The sequence below is a fragment of the Anolis carolinensis genome, chromosome 1 (assembly GCF_035594765.1).
Source record: "Anolis carolinensis isolate JA03-04 chromosome 1, rAnoCar3.1.pri, whole genome shotgun sequence".
Classification (NCBI taxonomy): Eukaryota; Metazoa; Chordata; class Lepidosauria; order Squamata; family Dactyloidae; genus Anolis; species Anolis carolinensis.
Genome location: NC_085841.1, coordinates 144,526,246 through 144,548,858, shown reverse-complemented (window position 1 = coordinate 144,548,858; position 22,613 = coordinate 144,526,246). Strand labels below are relative to the sequence as shown.

At 41.9% G+C, this 22,613-nt stretch overlaps 1 protein-coding gene across 1 annotated transcript; it reads right to left on the bottom strand.

Annotated features, from left to right (window-relative positions):
- klf11 (KLF transcription factor 11) lies at positions 1-21,475 on the bottom strand. The gene is made up of 4 exons (XM_003215402.4): positions 21,152-21,475; positions 12,557-12,817; positions 10,266-11,265; positions 1-5,108 (listed from the first exon to the last, which is right to left on the bottom strand). The coding sequence occupies exons 1-4, from the start codon at positions 21,182-21,184 to the stop codon at positions 4,813-4,815; spliced, it is 1,590 nt and encodes a 529-aa protein (XP_003215450.2). The 5' UTR covers positions 21,185-21,475; the 3' UTR covers positions 1-4,812.
- Between the last annotated feature and the right edge of the window lie 1,138 nt (positions 21,476-22,613).

Sequence of the window (22,613 nt, the reverse complement as noted above, 5' to 3'; positions counted from 1 at the left end):
TTATGCAAATATCCACTTTACTAGGAGAGAAATTATAATGCAGCCCTTTAAGAAGTACAAACAGTATTTGCATATACAAACACATATACATGGGTTTCACAATAAATGCTTAACAAAAGAACAGAACAGAACAAGGTTTACTCATATAAAATATTAGGCACAATATTTTACTACACCAAAACAGGTTCCCATAGTCTTACATCAGATAGCTAGTGTTCAGGATTAGAAACCGGGACAGTTTGAAAATGCTCTCAGGTAGACAAGGGAAACATTTTGATTTCAGGCAACTTCAAATGAATGTCAATGAAATGACATCCAGGAAGAGCAGAAGGGGAACAGTGGTTTCAAAGGAATGGCTCTGTTGCAGTTTGGTTTTTTATGCATACTGCATTTTTGCCACTTTGCTTCTCTTCTTTCAAGCTCCAAAACACTGAATGAATATATTATTCATTTCTGGCCAGATAAACATGTTGTTTTGAAAAATGCTCTTTATTCTTTGCTTTTCACCTATTGTTTCAAAGGGATCTTTACTCTATAGTTGGCACTTGCTATGACAGATGATATATGGTAGATCGAAATCATAGACATACATATAGGAGTGCAGTTTCTGTAATATTTGCCTCATGGGTAGGCAACTGCTGGGGACTCATATTGCCAACTCACTGCCATGGGGAAGGTGCACGTTTTCTTCATTAAAACAAGGAGCATGAGGAGCACACCGCTTGTTTGCATGCAGATGAACATCAACTGGCTCCCAAACAAGGGAACATTTTGCGTATTTCAGTTGCACATTGGGGTTTCTGGAAACCTGAAAAGGCAGTCTAGTTGAGGGAATCCATAAGACTCAGGTTCCCGTTTTTGCCCAGCCCAATCTATATTCAAGAAAAATTATAGGTATTCATCAAATGCACCTAAACATCATTCAGGATATCCTGCTTAAAAACCCAATAAACTTCATGGTCCTATCCTCAAATTTTAAAAAGACCTCACATATTCTCAAACAATTCCCATCAACAATATTCAATGTAATCAATGGCGAGATATCATGAGAGCTACATTCCCAATCATTGGCACACAACATGACTGAAGAATCCGCCAGGCATCTTACATCACAAGCCTAGTATTACATTAATCCAAAGGATGCCTGTTTACAATATATAAAGTGTGAATACAGGTCAAGTTGAAAGATTCTCATTTACTCAATGTGATGTTTAATTCTTATTTCAGTGGTAATTGTTGCTATTTGCTTTTCTTTCCAGACAAAGAAATGCTTGTCCATGTTATGGTCAACTTTCATGAGCTATTCTCTTTAAATTTAATACAGTAGTATCAGAGTAAACAGACAGATGTTTAGAGTGAATAGTACAGACTCTTAAATCACATAGAGTTGCCAACCTTTCCCACCCCGCCACAGATCCAGCAGGCACCATGCTAGCAGCAGCCTTTCTGCTGAAGTTCTTCCTAGCATGCTGATGAAGTGATAGGTAAACTTCCCCTCTTCAATTTCTGCAGATCAGATGTTTTTCCAAGAGGCACAAATGCTGCCAGGAAAAACACCAGCAACTCTATATACACTGGAATTGGGTCAGCATTATCCAAGAAACAATACACCAGTACAAAGCTTGGGAATTTTACTTTGCTGGACTATAGCTTCCAGATTCTCCTAGTCATGCTGACGGATTCAGAGAACTGAAGAACAAAGAGGTAACATTTCCAAACTCTGCATGGATGCAAGGTTTTAAAAAAGTAACAACTGAGGGTTTCCAGTTGCAATTCTCAATTCCAAATGTATTTCTGGTAAATTTCTCTCATCAGCAGAATTATTTTCGGAAACACACAAATGACTGTTCTGCAACCTTGGCTTAATAAGAAAGATATCATATTGACGTAACAGCTATGAGAGGTCAATCTGGTTTTAGATCCTGATAAAGTGTCAGCTATTATATACCACACACATATATACCATGCGTTCACATCATTATAAGAAACAATTTCCTCAGTTTGGTTAAATATATGTATGGAAAAGTGTCGCAAACCACCTGAATGGTAGATGAATGGTCTGCCTGTAATTGAGTTCTCTCAGAATACTCTCCAAATAACAAGAAAAAGCAACTCTGAAATTAGCAACTCTTTCAAATTTTACTCATCAATTGTTCCAGGTTGGGATAGGAAGACAACAGTAGCAGCATCGTCCTTTTAATGGAACATTGTGGAACTCTAAAGGGAATTTGAATGAGAAATATCTATTCTGTAACCATTTGTAATTAATCTGTAGCCTCCTACAAATTATAAATTCCTCTCGTTTAAAAAAATGCAAACATTATTAAAACTGGTTTGTACTCGAAGAGTGTTTCCACTAACTAGGCTGTGTTTTTTCAGCTGGATGGATTCCCCCATTCCCTGCCCCTGCCCCACCCTAAACCAGTTCTGGTAGCTGAGAAATACAGGGAGGAGAGGGAGAGAAACTGTATGAGCAGACCACCATTGATTCAATTCGGAGATACAACTGACCCAAAACAGTGAATAAATGCACACTAAACAGCTTGCTTTGGTTTGCTCATCCTGCAAGGAACCTTCAAGTTAGAGATTTGCTAAGAAATTTCCCAAAGTTTGTTTAGTTTGTGGGACACCTGTGGGTCCCCAGGTATTTTGGCCTACAACTCCCAAAAATCCCAGCCACTTTACCAGCTGTTAGGATTTCTGGGAGTTGAAGGCCAAAACATCTGGGGACCCACAGGTTGAGACCACTGGTTTAGATGGTATTAACATGATGACATGAGCAGTGCATTTTCAACTTTGACCTCAAACCTTTTATTTTAGACTAACATAACACGCCAACGTAACTGGGTGTTTCCTTTACGCATCCCTACCCTAACAAATCAAGGATATACTCCAACCCAAGTTAAGTCCCTGTTTTCTAGCCAATGCAAAGCGATAGATCTAAAATTCATGACTCTTCCACTAAAAAGGCACCTTCCACCCTGTGGAGGACATTTCTAAGGTCAACGTATGAAAGGTATTTTTTCATGTCACAATTTATAAACACATGAAGCACTCTCACAGCTGAAGCCATTCTCAGAGTTTGGAAACAAATGATTAAAAATTAATTTGCAGCACCTAAGATGTTTGAGGTTGCACTCAACAACAAGTGTGGGATCTGTTATTTTCATCAGTGAAATGGCATTTGGATCTGAATGGTGACACATTTGGTTTTGAGTAACAATGGTGTTTTGCAGTATAGTTTGGGGAGGAGTTAGCCAATTTTGATAATGGCAAATGTTGCCTCTTAGAAATGATAATAGATGGATTTGTAACCAAGTGTTACGAATCCATAACTGCTCTGTATTCAGTAATATTGCATATTCACTATCATGGCACTATTACCATGATCATAACCTCCTCATCCTGCTGTGCCCCAATTGCCTGCAGAAAACACTTCCATCACTTAGTGTGGTTGCTTGCTGTTAAGATAAGTTTGGGAGGTTGAGCCAGGATGCATCTACATTGTAGAAATAATGCAGTTTGACACCACTTTAACTGCCATAGTTCAATGATGTGGAATCCAGCTTGGTGAGGCACCAGCACTCTTTGGTAAAGAAGTCTGAAGACCTTGTAAAATAACTCACATGATTCCACAGCATTGAACCATGGATCTTAAAGTGGTGTTAAACAGCATTAATTGTATAGTGTAGATGTGCCCTAAATTACACAGTATATGATCTCAGCCAATACTTAGGGTCTGATGTCAACTAAGTTTTGTTTGATGATTTTACAGTAACACATTAGCAACAGCATTTCCAAGTAGTGGGACTCTGTTCTTTTCTTTCATAACAGAAGCAAACATTACCTTAATAGCCAGCTATAGCACCCTTTTTTACCCAGGCCAAGTTGGACTGGCTGCAGCAGGGATGCAGCTAAGTTTTTTTTAACCATTCAAGAGATGGTGGATTCAGTTGCTCAACTCAGTATCAAACCACAATATTATTAAGAGTTTGGGAATGTGACATCTTGGATCACAACTCCCAGGGATTTTCCACACAGCCATATAACCCAGTATATCAAGGCAGAAAATCCCAAAATATCTGCTTTGAACTGGGTTATCTGAGTCCACACTGCCATATATTCCAGTTCAAAGCAAAAAAATGTAGGATTTTCTGCCTTAATATTCTGGTTTATATGGCTGTGTGGAAGGGCACCCAGAGGTCCTGAGGATATGCTGGTTAGAAGAATCTGGGAATTGCAGTCCAAAGAGTGATTCTCCCAAGCTCCGGTAAATGCACTATAAATCACTTTGGATAGTTCTCAACCAAACAGTTTCCAAGGGGCTACTCTGATTTTTGCATACTCTTCCTCTCAAAAGAAAACTGCAAGATCAGCTAAACAAATACAAGACCTGCAGAAAAAATCTTAGTAAAATTTGGAGGGGAAGTAGGCGGTCATGCTGTTTCACTTCCTATCAGTTACTGTTAGTCAAGAGAAGATATGGTTTAAGAAAACAACCCAGTGTCAACACCCAACCTTACTGCCCTGGGATTCCAATATTTGTTTTTTTAAAGTGCTGGTGAATGCCTCAGAGTACTGGGGCAAGGGATCTATGATGGAATAAAACCGAATGGTTAAATAAGGTTTAAAATAAGTGGGAAGTAGGGAGAAAAGGCATAAGACAGAACACTTTTACATGTTTAACCCCACCCCAATATAAAAGCATAACTTGTGGAATTTTTTAAAAAGAAGGGAAAATTAGTCCAAGCTGTATGTCTTTTGGAACCACCCAAATTCTTCTCAAAATGTTTGTTTTCACCGAGAGGCCTTTTAGCCAGAAGAGAGCATAGGTAGGAGCATGCCCAAAGCACTCTCGCTTCTGGGCTTCTCTATTGTGGCAATTCTGTTCAATTTGCCCACTTCAGCCTGCCAGCTGGGCACCTTCTTTGTGGTCATGTGCCGCCGTGCATGCTTTGTCAGGTGATCGCTACGCATGAAACGGCGATCACAGACTGGACACGCAAACTTCTTCTCCCCCGTATGAGTTCGGCGGTGGCGAGAAAGTTCATCAGAGCGAGCAAACTTTTTATCACAGCCTTCCCAGCTGCAGGTGAAAGGCTTTTCTCCTGAAAAGGGGGGAGAGAAGGGAAAAAAAAACAAAGAATGACACAACTGGCTGGAAAATGCTATGGTTGGAAAACTTCTGCTCAGAGATAAGGAGCTGGCTTTGTGAACAAAGAGACACAGCCGTGACATAGGATGGGCCTCTTGCATTCGCAATTTGCCTTGGAAGAAAAGCTTCCAAAAGATTATTCAAAAAACAGGTTTTTTCTAGGGACTATAGACATTAGAAAGCATTAATAGACAGAATTTTTCTGCCATGACAAGAAAAACTCATGTTGCCTATTATAACCTGTCTCCTGAAGTAACTCATCTTGCTACGAATAACTCATGGACATTGCAGTGAATCCTCTTTACTGCATGCACCTACTGCCCTTACTTGAGACTTCAATCTCAGTCTAGATCTGCTCAGACCTTACAACAAAGGATAAATCTGCACAGTAGAATTAATGCAATTTGATGCCACTTTAATTGTCATTGTTCAATGTGATGGCCTTTTTGATAGCTCGTTTTTGCCCCTCTGAGCCCCCAGCAACACAAAGTTTGCACTTCTCCAGAAAAAAAAAAATTAAAAAAAATACTAAACACTGGGTTGCTGTGAGTTTTCCGGGCTGTATGGCCATGTTCCAGAAGAATTCTCTCTTGACGTTTTGCCCACATCATTGCAGGCATCCTCAGAGGCTGTTGAGGTCTGATGGAAACTAGACAAGTGGGGTTTATATATCTGTGGAATGTCCAGGGTGAGAGAAAGAACTCTTGTCTGTTGGAGGCAAGTGTGAATGTTGCAATTAATCACTTCGATTAGCATTGAAAAGCCTTGCAGCTTCAAAGACTGGCTGGTTCCTGCCTGGGGGAATCCTTTGTTGGGAGGTGTTAGCTGGCCCTGGTTGATTCATATATTGGTAGCAAAGGATTCCCCCAGGCAGGAAACAACTAGACTTTGAAGCTGCCAGGCTATTCAATGCTAATCAAGCTGGCCAACAGAAATATTCACACTTGCCTCAGAGAATGCCTGCCATAGATGTGGGTAAAGCGTCAGGAGAGAATGCTTCTGGAACATGGCCATACAGCTTGGAAAATTCACAGCAACCCATTGATTCCAGTCATGAAAGCCTTCGACAACACAATGCAAAACACTTCTATATCACCCAAGCATTTTTCCTAATTTTAGATTTTCTTCATTTAACAAGAAAACAAAGGAGAATTTGACTTGTTTAATAATGATTCTTCTGAGCCTAAAACAGCCCATGGGACCCCTAAATACAGTGGGGGGGGGGGGAGTATTTAGTCAAATACCAAAGATGAGAGAGGCCTGTAATTGACATCATAGGTAGACCTCAACTATGAGAGAAAACATGAGAAAACACATCCAGAAAATCACATTGTCTGATTTTTCACAAATTTATTTGCAAATTATGGTGGAAAATAAGTATTTGGTCACCTACAAACAAGCAAGATTTCTGGGTCTCACAGACCTGTAACTTCTTCTTTAAGAGGTCCCTCTGTCCTCCACTCATTACCTGTAGTAATGGCACCTATTTGAACTTGTTTTCAGTATAAAAGACACCTGTCCACAACCTCAAGCAGTCACACTCCAAACTCCACTATGGTGATGTCAAAGACAGAACGCTCCAAGTAGAATACAACACAGTTTATTGAGGTTACAGAACTAAAGATTGCCCGTAGAAAACAAAGGACTAGGCAAACACTTGTCTTCAGAGTGAAAAGTAACAAAAACAACTTCGTTTGAGTCTAAAAAGTTCAAAAGAATAAACCGGATTAAACAGAAGTTTAATCCGGATCAAAACTAAGGGGCTTACTTCAGCCTGGCAATTAAACAAACAAAAACTGGTTAACAAAAGGTCAAAATGAACACAAAACCCAGCAGCAGATTCCCCTCTGCTACTCAAGAGCTACAGAAGTAACTCAGGCTGTTGCTCCTCCGTGCAACAGACGAAAACCAGGTCCAGGCAATTCAAATCAGGGTAACGACGGTCAGCGGGGTCCCAATCCGGTCCGAGGTCGAGAGCCAAACGCAGACGTCTAAGGTTCCACAAGTTCCACCGATAGCCACAGAAGGGTTAGTCCAGAGTCGTAGTCAGTCAGTCAGTCCAGCGTCAATCCAGAGTTGGCAATAATGTCCGTCAAAAAGACGACGGAGGTCCAAGCTATTAAGATTAAACACAAGTTGCACAGGAAAAGCCCACACAGTTCCTCCCGCCGTCTATGCCCAGTGTCCTTGGTAACTTACGTATCCAGCAACGAATCACACCCGTCTTCAGGAAGTCCCCAACAAGAGCCCAAGCGTTCGTCCAGATTACCTTGCCCAACGCAATTAGCCATTGGTTCTAAACCCCATTTTATGCCAGTTCATAACTCCTCATCGCTGTCAGCTGCTATCCTAATTCCAGGTGCCTCCTCATCATCCTCATCAGAACTAACACACCTTTGACTACGCCCCACAGCATCCCCAGCTGTGGATCCCGTTCCATCCCTCCAGCCCGTCTACGGGTCCGATCCTGCAACCCGCCAGTCGCCTCCCATGCTATCATTACCAGTGGCACCCAAATCCTCCCTCACACGAGTCCATTCCATGTCATCCTCCTCTGAGCTAACCATCTCTTCCTCCATTCCCTCGGTAAAACCCTCAAAGGAGTCTTCGTCAGTTGGTTCTGCAAATAAGTCCCGGAGCCGCTTCCTTTCACGCTCCTCAAAAGAGTCTGACTCTCGAGGAGTCTTACGACCTCGTCTCCTAGTATCGGAGCCGGAAGGCTCAACCATAACAGGTGTAGACCAAAGAGCTGTCAGACACCAGAAACCAAATTGTAGGCCTGCACCAGACTAGGAAGTCTGAATCTGCAATAGGTAAGCAGCTTGGTGTGAAGAAATCAACTGTGGGAGCAATAATTAGAAAACGGAAAAGATACAAAACCACTGAGAATCTTCCTTGATCTGGGGCTCCATGCAAGATCTCACCCCGTGGGGTCAAAATGATCACAAGAAAGGTGAGCAAAAATCCCTGAACCACACGGGGCAGGGGACTTAGTGAATGCCCTGCAGAGAGCTGGGACCAATGTAACAAAGGCTACAGTCAGCAACACACTAAGCCGCCAGGGAATCAGATCCTGCAGTGCCAGACGTGTCCCTCTGCTTAAGCCAGTACATGTCCAGGCCCAACTGAAATTTGCTAGAGAGCATTTGGATGATCCAGAAGAGTATTGGGAGAATGTCATATGGTCAGATGAAACCAAAGTAGAACTGTTTGGCAGTTCAATGTTGTGTTTGGAGGAGAAAGAATACCGAGTTGCATCCAAAGAACACCACACCTACTGTGAAGCATGGGGGCGGCAACATCATGTTTTGGGGCTGTTTCTCTGCAAAGGGACCAGGGCGACTGATCTGTATGCATGAAAGAATGAATGGGGCCATGTATAGTAAGATTTTGAGTGCAAACCTCCTTCCATCAGCAAGGGCACTGAAGATGAAACGCGGCTGGGTCTTTCAGCATGACAATGATCCTAAGCACACCACCAGGGAAACGAAGCATTTCAAGGTCCTGGAGTGGCCTAGCCAGTCTTCAGATCTCAACCCTACTGAAAACCTTTGGATGGAGTTGAAAGTCCTTGTTGCCCAGTGACAGCCCCGAAACATCACTGTTCTTGAGATCTGCATGGAGGAATGGGCCAACATACCAGCAACAGTGTGTGCCAACTTTGTGAGGACTTACAGAAAACGTTTGACTTCTGTCATTGCCAACAAAGGATATATAACGAAGTATTGAGATGAAGTTTTGTTATAGACCAAATACTTATTTTCTACCATAATTTGCAAATAAATTCATGAAAAATCAGACAACGTGATTTTCTGGATGTGTTTTCTCATGTTTTCTCTCATAGTTGAGGTCTACCTATAATGTCAATTACAGGCCTCTCTCATCTTTTTAAGTGGAATAACTTGTACAATTGGTATCTGATTAAATACTTTCCCCCCCACTGTATAATATCAATCAGCTGCAGAATGGTGCTTCGAACATGGAGCGGGGGAGGGGGGGAGTGCTGCAGGAGGGATAGCCCTCCAACTAATATTGGATGTTGCACTTATATTCTAAATTGGAAACATTGTTTTTTTCTTTTGTGCCAGTCACTGCCATTGTTTTACTACTCTCCTGTGTTTCAGTGCAACATTCTGAGAATTTTGTTAAGTGGACAATTTTAAAATTAAAACGTTAAGGCATTTATTTATTTAACTGTACCCAAATACTATCGAAATGACACAAAAGCTGAACTCTTGGAGGATTTGTGTGTTTTGCAAAGATTTCTATTTACTCACTATGCCTGTTTATTTATGCCATCCCTGTGTGCTTAGGCCCCTTTCAGGTCTCCCATTCAATATTTACTTTATACTTATAAAATTGCTTGGATGGTATGGGGGAATGGGGGAAATTAATGTGGTTCCTGCTCTCCTCTCCATGTATTCAGGATACATGTAGCTTAGAAGCCTTAACAGTGTCTCAACTGTGTTTTTTTCATGGACTTGAAAACAGTCTCTCTTTTTCCACCAAGTAATCCATTTCCCCATTTTCTTACCAGTGATTAAGGCCTCAATATTTGGTTTGCTTTAATGCCTGTTCCCATTCTTATGGGGTTATTTTTTATTCATGTGAAATTATGCTGTGTGTAGACATATTTTGAATTTCTCTTAATTGTGAAGATATATTTCCTACCATGCAAGGAGTCTCTTTTTAAAAATTACATTAGGATTTTTGCATATGATATGGAGGGGGGGAAGCAGCTGGTGATACCATTGCTATTATTCAGATTGAAACAGTTTTTCCCAGAATACAGCAAGCAATAATTCTATTTAAGAATAGTTCACACAGATTCTGCTGTGAAAATGTATTGAACTCTAGTGAATGGTAAAATATGTTATGCTTATTTTGCACAAGTTGCCATTTGAATTACCAATGAAATTGAACTCCAGAAACATGTTTCATTATTTCTGAATGTATATTTACTGATTATATATTAGTTTGCTTGTGTCAAATAATTAATAAAATATTTTTAAAGAAATAATGTAACTTCATGGGATACAAAAAAATATTTGGTTATGTCACAAGACAACAATTATAGGGATGCACCACCTTGTTCTTGCCTATACCTTACCGGTATGTGTACGTAGGTGAGCTTTCAGGTGAGAGCTTTTGAAGTATGTTTTCCTGCAGCCTGGAAAATTGCAGACATAATTCCTCCTCCGGGAAAAGTCCATTAAGGGTGCGCTGTTTTGACTGGAGGCGATGAAAACGGGAGCAGGGGCTAGAGGTAATAGCTTCGTATTCCCAACAGACATCACCGCTTGTTGGCAGGATGGTGCCTGGGCAACGGTTGCCTGCGGAAGAACCAACATGACAGTCCCTTGGGGCATGGAAGGCCCCACCAGAACTGGCTGGGGAACTGGGGCCGTGTGGGGCAAGATGGGCTTGACACTGGCTGCAGTTGGAGAAGGCTTCAGGAAGGCAGGGACCATACCTCTCTGCCCTTCCAAGGGGATCATTTGGCAGATCACTGGTGGGCTTGAAATGGGAGTGGGTAAAAGTGGAGGGGATTTTTGCAGCATATCACTGTCGCCATTCTTTAGGAAAGGCACCTGCTCTGGCGACAACCTTTGCAACTCATGACTTTTTTCAGCAGCCCTAGAACAAGCTAGGTTGTACAAGCAGGCCTCATGTACTGGGGAAGAAACACGGGCTAAGCTATCCGCAGTCCGGCAGTCCGGTGAAACACTGGAATGTGGCTCTTCCGGCGTCGCTTCTTCCCGGTGGTGGTCTGTCGAAGTGCTGGGGCCAGATACTGTTTCTGCTTTCACTTGCACAACAGGAATGCGGGAGTAACTAGAACTGTCGCCTGTGTGACGGATCACACTCGTTGCCATGGCTCTACAAAGCGGAGGAACAGGTTGCTCAGCTCTGGCTGCCTTCTGGTTGGGCAGTCTATCTGTATTCGCTGCAGATGACGGGGCCGCAGCAAGAGCACAACCTGGAGGAGTGGCTTGACTAGCAGATACGTTTGCCTTTATTGCCCTAGACTTTGAATAAGTGGCTAGAGATGAAAGCGATGTGGTTGTGGAGGGCTCAACAAAATCTGGACTGTATGGCGGTGTCATACACTACATTTTTACATTAAAAAGGGAAAAAAGAGAGAAGGTATTGATATATAAATGTTCAAACATTTAAGGCAGAGCTTTCCAAACATTTCATGTTGGTAACACATTTTCTAGTCATTTTGCAACACAGTAATTCAGTTTTACTGGCAAACCAGAGGCTACACCATCGCCTTATAAGATACAGACACAGATAAATTGTCATAACAAAATATATGAGGACACAACATATCCCATGATAACCTTTCATTTATATTTTCAAATATATATTATTTCGATGATAATATTTCCAAGATTTTTTGTCATTTTTCACTACATGCTGCATAACGTGCTACAAAACATAGTATGGAAGGCTCCATGTTATGGTATGGTAATGATCTAGTACTGACAATCAGTGCTCTCACATTCAGACCATTAAAACATATACATTACTTACTATATTTCATTTATTTGTTGCTTTTGTATGTTGCCTTTCTCCTATAACAGTGATTCTCAACCTGTGGATCCCCAGATGTTTTGGCCTTCAGGTCCCAGAAATCCTAACAGCTAGTAAACTGGCTGGCATTTCTGGGAGTTGTAGGCCAAAATACCTGGGGACCCACAAGTTGAGAACCACTGTCCTAGAGCCTGACCCAAGATGGCTTCCAAAAAATTACCCCGTAATGCCTCATAATGCTCCTGCATTGACAGTCAATGCTCTCCAATTCAGACCTTTAAAAAGGGATTGGCTACCTCATTTATTTATTTATTTTATTGCTTTTGCCTTTCTCCTAGAGTGTAACCCAAGGTGGCTTCCAAAACTACTCAAAATTCATCACAAAATTCTAAAAACAACTAAAAGCAAATAAAATATATTTCTGAATCAGAAGATTAAGTTTAGACATCCGCAATCTTAGATATCTTCCACAATTTTGTTCAGATGTTTCATCAGTCTATCTGGGATTGCTCCCAATGCATCTATCACCACTGGACCACAGATGTTTTCTTTTCCCAGAAGGGCTGAATCTCCATTTGCAAATGATAGTGATGAAGAAACATGTATCTTGCCTTTCTCCAAAAAACTAGTCCTCAAGACAGCTTACAAATGAAAACTAATGCAATAGAGCTAAAACATGCAAAAGGTTGATATTAGCATATAATTAAACTGTAAATAACATTAAAACAATATAATATATATATTTTTATAATTAAAAAAATTGAAAAACGGGTATCAGCATACCTGAGTGAACAAAGGAAGCTCTTTTTAACAAATCCTTTTAATAAATATCAGAAGATTAAATTAGTACATTTCCCTTACCAGTGTAGATAGGAAGTTGTAATCCTTGGGCAAATCAGACATGGGTTCGGTGTGCATTGCAAAATCACCTGAGTCTGAGACAGGTGTAAGAGGCCGTATCTTTAGCAGATCATTTTTCTGTGACCTTTGACCCCAAGAACTCATGCAAACAAGCGCCTCAACTGCTTCTATGTCATTCTGCTCCAAGGTGCTACAAGTAGACCTTTCACTGTCGTGACGCTGTCGTTCACGTATAGATTCGTAGATGTCCACAATGTCAACCTGGAGATAATGAAAATGCAATTTGTTAGCCAACTAGGAAACAAAGCTAACACACACTTATCTTCTACCTAGAAACTTATCATATATCCAGATATTGGATATACAGTAGAGCAGTAGTTCTCAACCTGGGGTCCCCAGATGTTTATGGCCTTCAACTCCAAGAAATCCTAACAGCTGGTAAACTGGCTGGGATTTCTGGGAGTTGTAGGCCAAAAACATCTGAGGACCCCAGGTTGAGAGCCACTGCAATAGAGGATTTAAATCTCTAATATCTACTCAGGAAATAAGTACAACTGTGATATTTTGCAAACCACAACTAAGTTCTACATGGCACGTAAAATCTAAATGGAGATCAGATCAGCAATTGCTTGTGGAGCAGCTGTGGAACCTCCCCATATGCTACATCTATCAAAATTCTGAGTCAGAGGCAGAGATTAATATTTCACTGTTTCTTCTGGATGGAAGCTGTGAGTAATTCTAGCAATTTTCTTCCCGCTGTAAGAAAACTGAAATTTTCAATGCCTATGTGTAATTCAGGATTATTCTGCATAAAATTCACATGTGGTTGTTTTGCACAAAAACACAGTGTTTCTATGTGCAGGGAACAGCCTTTTCAGCACAGGTCAACTTTCTGCTCTATATATATATATATATATATATATATATATATATATATATATATATATATATCTCCATCCTGTGCAGAAAATGCAGTTTTCCTTACAAATCAACTATATGCAAATTTTGCACAGAATGAGTTCCCAAGCACAACATCTTCTTTAAATTCAATAACTTTTTTGTGCAGTATTTTGGCTATACTCACTTTGAGCAAGAAACAGCAAAGCAACCATATCTCAATTTTGTACAAAATAACTCCTAAACTGGAAAAAAATCACATTAAGATTCTTCTTATCAGGATTTATTGAATTAAAAAACCACCTTTTTGCCATTTTTAAAAGATTTCTGAATATTGTATTGTTGAAGGCTTTCACAGACGGAATCACTGGAGTGTTGTGTGGTTTCCAGGCTGTACGGTTGTACTCTAGCAGCATTTTCTCTTGACATTTCACCTGCATCTGTGAATGGCATCTTCAGATCCTCTGAAGATGCTCCTACACCTCTGGTTCCTGCTCTCAAGTCTACCTCCTTTCCACCCTCCTGGGCTTGGTGAGCTCCCCATGCATTGGTTGTGGGAGAGGAGGATGGGGATTTGTCTCCTCTCTGCCACCCACCACTTTGCACAGTAGCTAGTATTGTCTGCCCCAGCCAAGACCAGGTTGCTGCTAGCTTGATTTCTTGCTTCTCACTCAAGGAAAGAGATAGATGCTCTTTACTCAGCTGAGAGAGGCACTACATGAAACCATGTGCCTCGTTGATATTGGGTGCTACATTTTCAAATGCAAATAGAAAAGGCCAAAAGGCCAGCTGATTGTTCAATCACTGTCCCCAACCAGTTGTCAGACCATCTACCTGACCACTGCTCCCAAAGTGACCAGATAAAAAAGGAGTATTGATTAAGCACTCAGGCAACCTGCCTGCCTGTCTTCCTTTTGTCCTTGCATGTGAGTGCGATGCATGGCACCAAAAGAGGTACACAGGTTCATGAAGCCACTCCTCCACATATTTAAGCTGAAACAGGAATACTGGGATTCATCTTTGGCTGAGAAGGAGGAAATGCTACTGCAAGCTGTCTGCTATGCAAATCAGGTGGTAGTGGAAGCACAGGAGGAAGACCCTCATTCACCTTACCCCACAACCAGTGAGGATAAACTGGGAGAGAGGGAACAATATAAGTAAGGAGTGAGGGAGGGAGGAAAGAAAAGAAGTAAGGAAGGAAGAAGAGAGCCAAGCGGTACTGCATCCATCCATCCTTCACTGACTCACCTAAAGAAAAGGCAAGGAAGAACTGGACGCTGATAGCAGCCATGAGTCATCAGGTAACTGAAACCATTGTGATCATACTCTTACGGGAATGGGATTATATTATTATGGAAATGTCTCACACCAAGACTGCACTTTTCACTAACACATGGATGAAGGATCCAGTACAAGCCCAAACTCTCAAAGCAGCTAATCAGAAAATCGTATTTATAACTAAAATGATATAAACCATTTGGATAGTAAGCTGCACATACACAACTTGCTAAAGGGCTGCTAATCATAGTACTTATAATTTATAAATGTGAATCACAGGCTGGCTCCAAGTAGTTACTTTCTTCTCAACATATATACCCAACCAAAAGTAGCTCTCTGCATGATGAAACCAACATGAAATACATAGCCTAAAGAAGTGTCATCTGACTTCTCAGACTCTTGGAATGAAAAGGAAGATGTTAGAATGAAAAAGGAATAAAACCAGCCATCTTGATATTCAGGTAGTCAACACATCGTTATATTGTTGCCTATTTTTCACTTCATGCAATGCTCAAGAAAACAAATGTGAGTAGGCTAAGCACAGGTAAGCAAGATGTGTCCCTTAAAGCTGTTTTCACGGCCCCATCACTGACCACTCTCTCCCAAACTGTGGTTGTTCTGACAAGAAGTAAATCACCTCTTATATTTTTCTTTTATGCATGCAATTTTAAGCCTCCTATTGACTTATGGCAACCCCAAGAACTTCATTTGGGAGGGGGGGTGAGAAAGGCATACTTCATTTGGGAGGTGGTTTGCAATTGCCTTACTCTGAATATAACCTACAGCACCTGCTATTCCTTGGTGATTCCCCATCCAAGGACTTACCAAGCTTAATACTGCTAATTCACCTTCTAAATAGGTTGCAGTTTTCCTGTGAACTGTTAACAAAAATAAAATCCAAAAGTGGACTTCCAGACATTTCTGGGGGGTGGTCTCTGTTTTTTGGCAATAGGTGGTGGGTTATAGAAGCGGAAGAATGGGCACATAGACTTATAGAGGTTGTCTACTTGTGCATCAGAGTAATTTGGAAGACTCAAGTATAACCAAGGAACAGAAATATTGAAACAGAGGTAGACATCTTCATCTGCTCCCAACTCATCAGCATTACTTTTTAATGGCTCTTTAATCAAAACCCAAAAAGCAACATGGTCAATGGTGCACAGGAATCCTTCATTAAGCAAGTGAAGACCTTTCTATCCTTTCTCTGGCAGGTGAAGACTTTTGTTTCAGCAACTTCTTGAGAGATGCTTATTCCAGGAAAATTGGATTTCAGAATGTTTTGCCCTGCTTATTGTTTTCTATTGAACAGTCAGGTTTTTAATTGCATTCATTTCTGATATTTTGATGATTTATGTCAGTGGTTTCCAACCTGTGATCCGTGAACCACCAGTGGTCCCCAAGAACTAAAATATGGTCCACGGCCTCACCGTTACTACACTGTTGCAATGAGAATGACTGTTCTCGCAAAACCTCTCATAGTGCTGAGGCAACAGGGATGTCGGTAGGGGAGAGACTGACTACCCACGAAAGGTGTGACAACAAGCCTCCTGACTGCTGCTTCTCCTCCTCCCTCCCCCTGAGCAGAACCATTCCATGTGACGCCTGGAAACAGGGGTGCCCTGGTGCTTTTGTTTTTAGGCCTGTTCTTGAGGTTATTTGGGGTGCTGATTCAGAAAATTGTATTGGATAGATTACATCAGCTCTATATTATTAAATATGGTTTTCTGTAGGTGAGCAGATGGCAACTACTGGATGGCATATGTTCTGTATCAGAAACTAGAGCTGATGTGGTTTATCCAATGCAATTTTCTGAATCAGCACCCCAAATAACCAAACCGAATCTAAAGTTGACCAAAACCTGATTCATAACCCTTTTGGTACTAATGTTGGAGAGTTGTCACTGGTCAAAAAAAGGTTGGGAACCACTGATTTATATTATTTATTTAGTTATGTATTTACTACATTTATACTCCGTCCTCTCTCAGCCCGAAGGGGAGTCAGAGCGGCTTACATGTTATATGTACATACAATATATTATGTTATTAGCATAGCACAATATTAGCATTATATAGTACTATATTGTACTATACCAGTATACTGAATTATTATTAGTAATATTATATTTAATATATAATTAATATTATTATATTGTATTATTATTAGAATTATATTGCATTACATTATAATATTATTATCAATATTATATGTATATACAATATATTATATTATTACCATAGCATTATTACTATATGATGCATAATTTTTAACAATATCTATTTTAACCTTTTTTAAGCCAAGGGCAAGGAAAACATGGTAAATATATATTATCATTATCCTCATCATCATCATCCAACAGGTCTTTAGATTGTAACAGCTTTTAACAGTTAACATTTATTGACTGATCTTTATTGACTTTGATGGTTTTGACTTAAAAGGTTTTAATGGATCCCACTGCAGGCTAACAAAATGTGTTTGTATCATTTTACCTATGTCTTTGCATGTCTTTTTATCTATAGGACTGCAATTTTCATAAGCAGCCTTGTTTTGGGTTTTCATCAGTATAATTTATTTATTCTTTGTGTCAGGAGCTACTTGAAAAACTGCAAATCACTTCTGATGTGAGAGAATTGACCGCCTGCAAGGATGTTGCCCAGAGGACACCCGCATGGGAAGCTGGAGCTGACAGATGGGATTTGAACAGATTCAAATTACCAACCTTTCAGTCAGCAGTCCTGCCGGCACAAGGGTTTAACTCACTGTGCTATCGGGGGTTTGGGGCAAGAAAGGTAGACTAGTAAATTATATAATACCTTTAGTTGGAAGATGGCATCATCTATGATATCAAAAATAATAATAGCACAATGAAAAATATAGAGGAGGACGAGACAAAACTGGCAGCTTCTTAATATCTGCAACCCTTGGCTTTGAAAAAAAGCATGAGTAGATGCTAAAATGTGATAAATGCTTATTCAAATATTTTACTGTTGAGGAATATAAATGTTTCAGTTGAACTCTGGATTGGTTCCGAAATTGCATATATTGTGAGATCCACAATAGATGAATAAGCTTTAGGAGAGAGGGAGAGAAATTGAGAGAGACAGAAAGAGAGAGAGCTGCGCAGCTTGACTTCCAGACAGACAGGCAACGGCATAATGTTGCTGGGCAGCCTGTCCTTAAATCACCTCCCTTCGCTCAGACTGCAGAGGCAAGCCGGATGAGCTGGCACACAGGGCTCACGAAGCGGCCGCCGCAAAATCTGCAGCCGCACAAAGGCGACTGGAAATTCCCCGTCAGATTACTGTACTGGACCAACATAGGCATTGCCCAAAGTGGGGGGGAAAGGGGAATGAGGGGTGATTCACTATTCCCATTGCTTCACCGCACTAGAAAAAGAAAAGGGTGTGCGTGAGAGAGAGGAAGAGACGGAGACTGACATGCTGCAAGCATCCAGGCCAAATTACAAACTCCCTGCCAATTGCAAGGAAGAACAGGGTGGGAGGGTTTCTCCTTCCCACCGGATGGGAGCCAGAGCAGCCACCCACTCCAAATATAGCCGGAGTGGGGCGGAGGGAAGGAGTGGGTCGACGTCATGCATCAAAATAGCCCTGTGAGCCAGTGGGTGGTGGTCTCTAGCTGAGCCAATGTTGGGAGGCGTGGTGCTGGGGTCTACAACACTGGCCTGGCTGGAAAGCAAAGAAGTGCGTGAGAGGGCATGCAATCTTTGGACAAGGCTGAACGTTGATAAATTTGGAGTGGGGGAGAAAGAACACACCCAATTTTGAGGTTGCGCACACACGCATAAACCAAGCAGCGAAGCAGACAGCTTCTCCCGCACTCATTACTTTGTGCTAGGATCACCAGGCAACGGTGGACCACGGCACACCGAGATTACTCACCCAAAAGCGCAATATACTGCATGCGTCAGTGGTGACTAGTCATTGGGTGAGGAATGAGGTACCAAGGGAAGGCATAGTCCACCCGCTTCACTTACTGGCAATTCCCACAAACTATAAGAACCACTTCCTTCCAAGGGTGGAGCTATAGAATTAATGCAGTTTCAATTGCTGCAGTTTCATTGCTATGGAATCCCAGGTGTTGTAGTTTTGCAAAGGCTTTAGCCTTCTCTGACAAAAGAGTGCTGGAGCTCACCAAACTACAACTCCCAGGATTCCCTATCATTGAGACATGGCAATTAAACTGGTGTCAAACTGCATTCATTCCACAGGGTAGAGGTACACTGTATGTAGAGATTATTGATATGGATTCATATCTCCAGGCTATGCACCTGTGTGACACTGAATTCAGACCATGATTTTTCTGGATGCACCTCCTGTAGCCACCCAGATTAGCAAGAACGATTTCCACTGGCTTGTTTTAACAATGGTATGTTTAATTCTGTTTCCATATTTGTGTGCTGTAGGTTGTCTAGAAGAATGGGCCACTTTGAGACTTGATCATCAGGGAAAAGCAGGGAAGAAATAAAAATAACAACAGTGGAGGCAACAAGAGCAGCAGAAGAACCGATGTCTCCTCCCACCAGCAGCCCACATACAGCTGACAGTCATCCGTTCAAAGACACTTGCAGTTTCTCAAGTCGCTCCTGACATGAAGAAAAATTCATTCAAAGAAAGGGATTCTGAAATGTTTTTCACACAAACCCTATGTAAGTTAGAAATGAGCCCATTACAGGCCACCTTGAATGCAATGGGCTTTGTCAAAATGGATTACCTGCCTTAAAAGCGCTGGGATGCAGCCCTGGAACCATGCAACACTAAGGCATCACTCAGGCCCACCACTTGGCAAACCCACCCACAAAGTGCAACTTGCAAGCTACATAGGGTCCCACCTCCCTTAAAATCCTTATAGATACACCCTTCATCAGCTAATAACTGCCACGCTGGTTATCAAAAGGCTAAGCAAATTCATTTATTTTATATTCAAGAAGAAATATTATAGTAATATGTTGTTGAAGGATTTCATGGCCGGAATTACTGGGTTGCTGTAAATTTTCCGGGCTGTATGGCTATGTTCCACAAGCATTCTCTCTTGACGTTTCACCCACATCTATGGCAGGCATCCTCACAAGAGTGAGGTCAAAGGTGTGACCTCACACTTTTGAGGATGCCTGCCATAGATGTAGGTGAAATGTCAGGAGAGAATGCTTCTGGAACATGGCCATACAGCCTGGAAAACTCACAGCAACCCATTATAGTAAGCACAGAGTGGCAAAACCTCACTTGAAAGTTTTTCTTCTGATTTCATGGCACATCCCTCTTATTGGATCCTTAATCCTGACACTTCATTGCTATTGGAATCTGCTACTGATGTATACATGGGGTGGGTTCCAAATTAAATAAGGAAATACCAGAATTATAAACTGTTGAGGAGGTATACATTTCTTGAAATTATTTGCAAATAACTTAATAATACAATTTAACTCAAATGATAACACTGGTATGACTGTATGTATTTTTGAGATAAATTACAGGTAATAGTAATAATAATAATTTCAGATGTATATGCTCTTATGGGACTCTAAATTTTTCAAATAAACTGCAAATAAAATAATAATAATAATAATAATGCTAAACTGTTAAAAGAGTTTTTGAGATCTTCATTAATAACAATAATAAAAACAATTACAGAATTTTAAGCTGTTAAAGGTGTGCGCCTTTTTGAAATAACTTTCAAATAAAACAGTAACAACAACAAAAACAACAATAACAACAGTTCCAGCATTATAAGCTATTAAAAGGTGTAGACATTATTGAAATAACTAGCAATAATACTACTAACACTATTATTATCATACATTATGGACTGGAGCAAAATGCAATATATATCTCAATATGATGCCACCTGAATGTAAATGTAGCTGTTTCTTAAATTTACATATTTTATGATGCTTATATTTATTATTGTATATATCGTGATAGTTGTTTATGTGATTTTAATATGTTGGGTCCCTTAAGGGAGAAAAGCAGGATATAAATAAAGATTTATTATTATCATTATCATTAAGGGATGATGAACAGTTATGGGTGTATACTTTTTGAAAATAAATTGCAAATATAACAACAACAACAACAGAAGCAGCAGCAGCATTGTAGGCAGATATAGATCGATATATAAATATAGATGCAGATATAGAACTAACTAGCCAGGACTAGATTTCCTGTTCATGAAATTGCAAGTAAGATATAATAACAATAATAATTTCAGATTAAGCATTTTAAGGATGTTTATATTTTTGGGACACTGTTATGTATGTGTGCATATACATTTATCGAGAGAGAAATATATGTATTATTCATATATGATACAAAACCTAACTAGGCAGGACTTGTCCCTGATGATGGTCACCATCCACCCCACCCACCCCTTGAAGCGGATCTGATCCGAATCGAAGCCGGTACTCACCGCGGGGCTCTCCCCCATCTCCTCGGTGTGCATGGTGAAGGGCTCCTGTAGTGAGCAGCAGCCCCAGCAGCAGCAGCAGATGTGACAAAGCCAGCCGGAGCGCTCTCCCTGCTGCTTCCCCGCCTCTTTCCCTTCCCTCCTCCTTCCCTCCTTCCTTGCAGGGAGGCGCGCCGCCAAAACACAGAAGGAAACCCACCAAAACACTCCATCCAGCACGAGCAGCTGGAAGGGGCGGAGGAGGACAGAGCGAACGGGGGAAGAGTGTGGCGCGTCGCAGCCAATCGCGTCCCGAGCTGCTTTTTAGCCGGCCAATCGGCTCTCACGGGCGGCGTGATGGCCTCGTGCAGCTCGGCTCCGAGCAGGAAAGGCCCCGCGTGGGCACGGCGGCGGCGGCGGCGGCGGCAGAGGAGCCGAGCCACCCCTTTGGAAACTAGGGGAAAGGTCGCTCGAGTGAGGGAAAGGGGGCGGGGCCAAGCTGGAGCGCGAGCAAAGGGAAGGGCGGGGCTGTTCTGTATCAGCAGCCAGGGAATGCCCAAGGAGGGGAGGGAGGGGGGCGTGGCTGGGGGGAAGAGCCAGCGCGAGCGCAGAGGCAGCCGCTGACATCACCGCCCTCGCCCCAGCAACAGCGAGGCAGGCTCTTCCCCGAGGGGCGCGCTGCCCCCTCCGCCCTCCCTCCTTCGCTCTCTCTCAACACAAGCCACTCTGGCTGCTCCATTCTCCTTCATTTGTGTCCCTTTTGGGCCCTCCTAGGCTTCATGTCCTTGGCATGATTTCTCCAGAAGGGGCTGACCTTTGCTTTCCTTTGAGGCTGAGAGAGTGTGACTTCCCCAAGGCCGCCCAGTGGGCTTCCGTGGCCGAGCTGGGCCTCTGGAACCACACTGCAGAATGACTGTAGCTTGTGGGTGGTTGGATCCGTGGATACAGGATCTGTGGGAACTTGGGGCTGACTAATATTTGGAGCCCCCTGTGGCGCAGCAGATTAAACCGCTGATCTGAAGAACCTGCTGACTGAAAGGTCGGCAGTTCAAATCCAGGGAGCGGGGTGAGCTCTCACTGTTAGCCCCAGCTTCTGCCAACCTAAAAGGTAAAGGTTTCCCCTGATGTTAAGACCAGTCGTGACTGACTCTGAGGGTTGGTGCTCATCGCCATTTCTAAGCCGAAGAGCCAGTGTTGTCCGAAGATACCTCCAAGGTCATGTGGCTGGCATGACTGCATGGAGCACCGTTACCTTCCCACCGAAGCGGTACCTAATGATCTACTCACATTGGCATGTTTTCGAACTGCTAGGATGGCAGAAGTTGGAGCTAACAGCGGTCGCTCATGCCGCCCCCGGGGTTTGAACCTGGGACCTTTCGGTCTGCCAACCTAGCAAACATTAAAATGTGAGTAGATCAATAGATACCGCTGTGGCGGGAAGGTAATGGAGCTCCATGCAGTCATGCTGACCACATGACCTTGGACA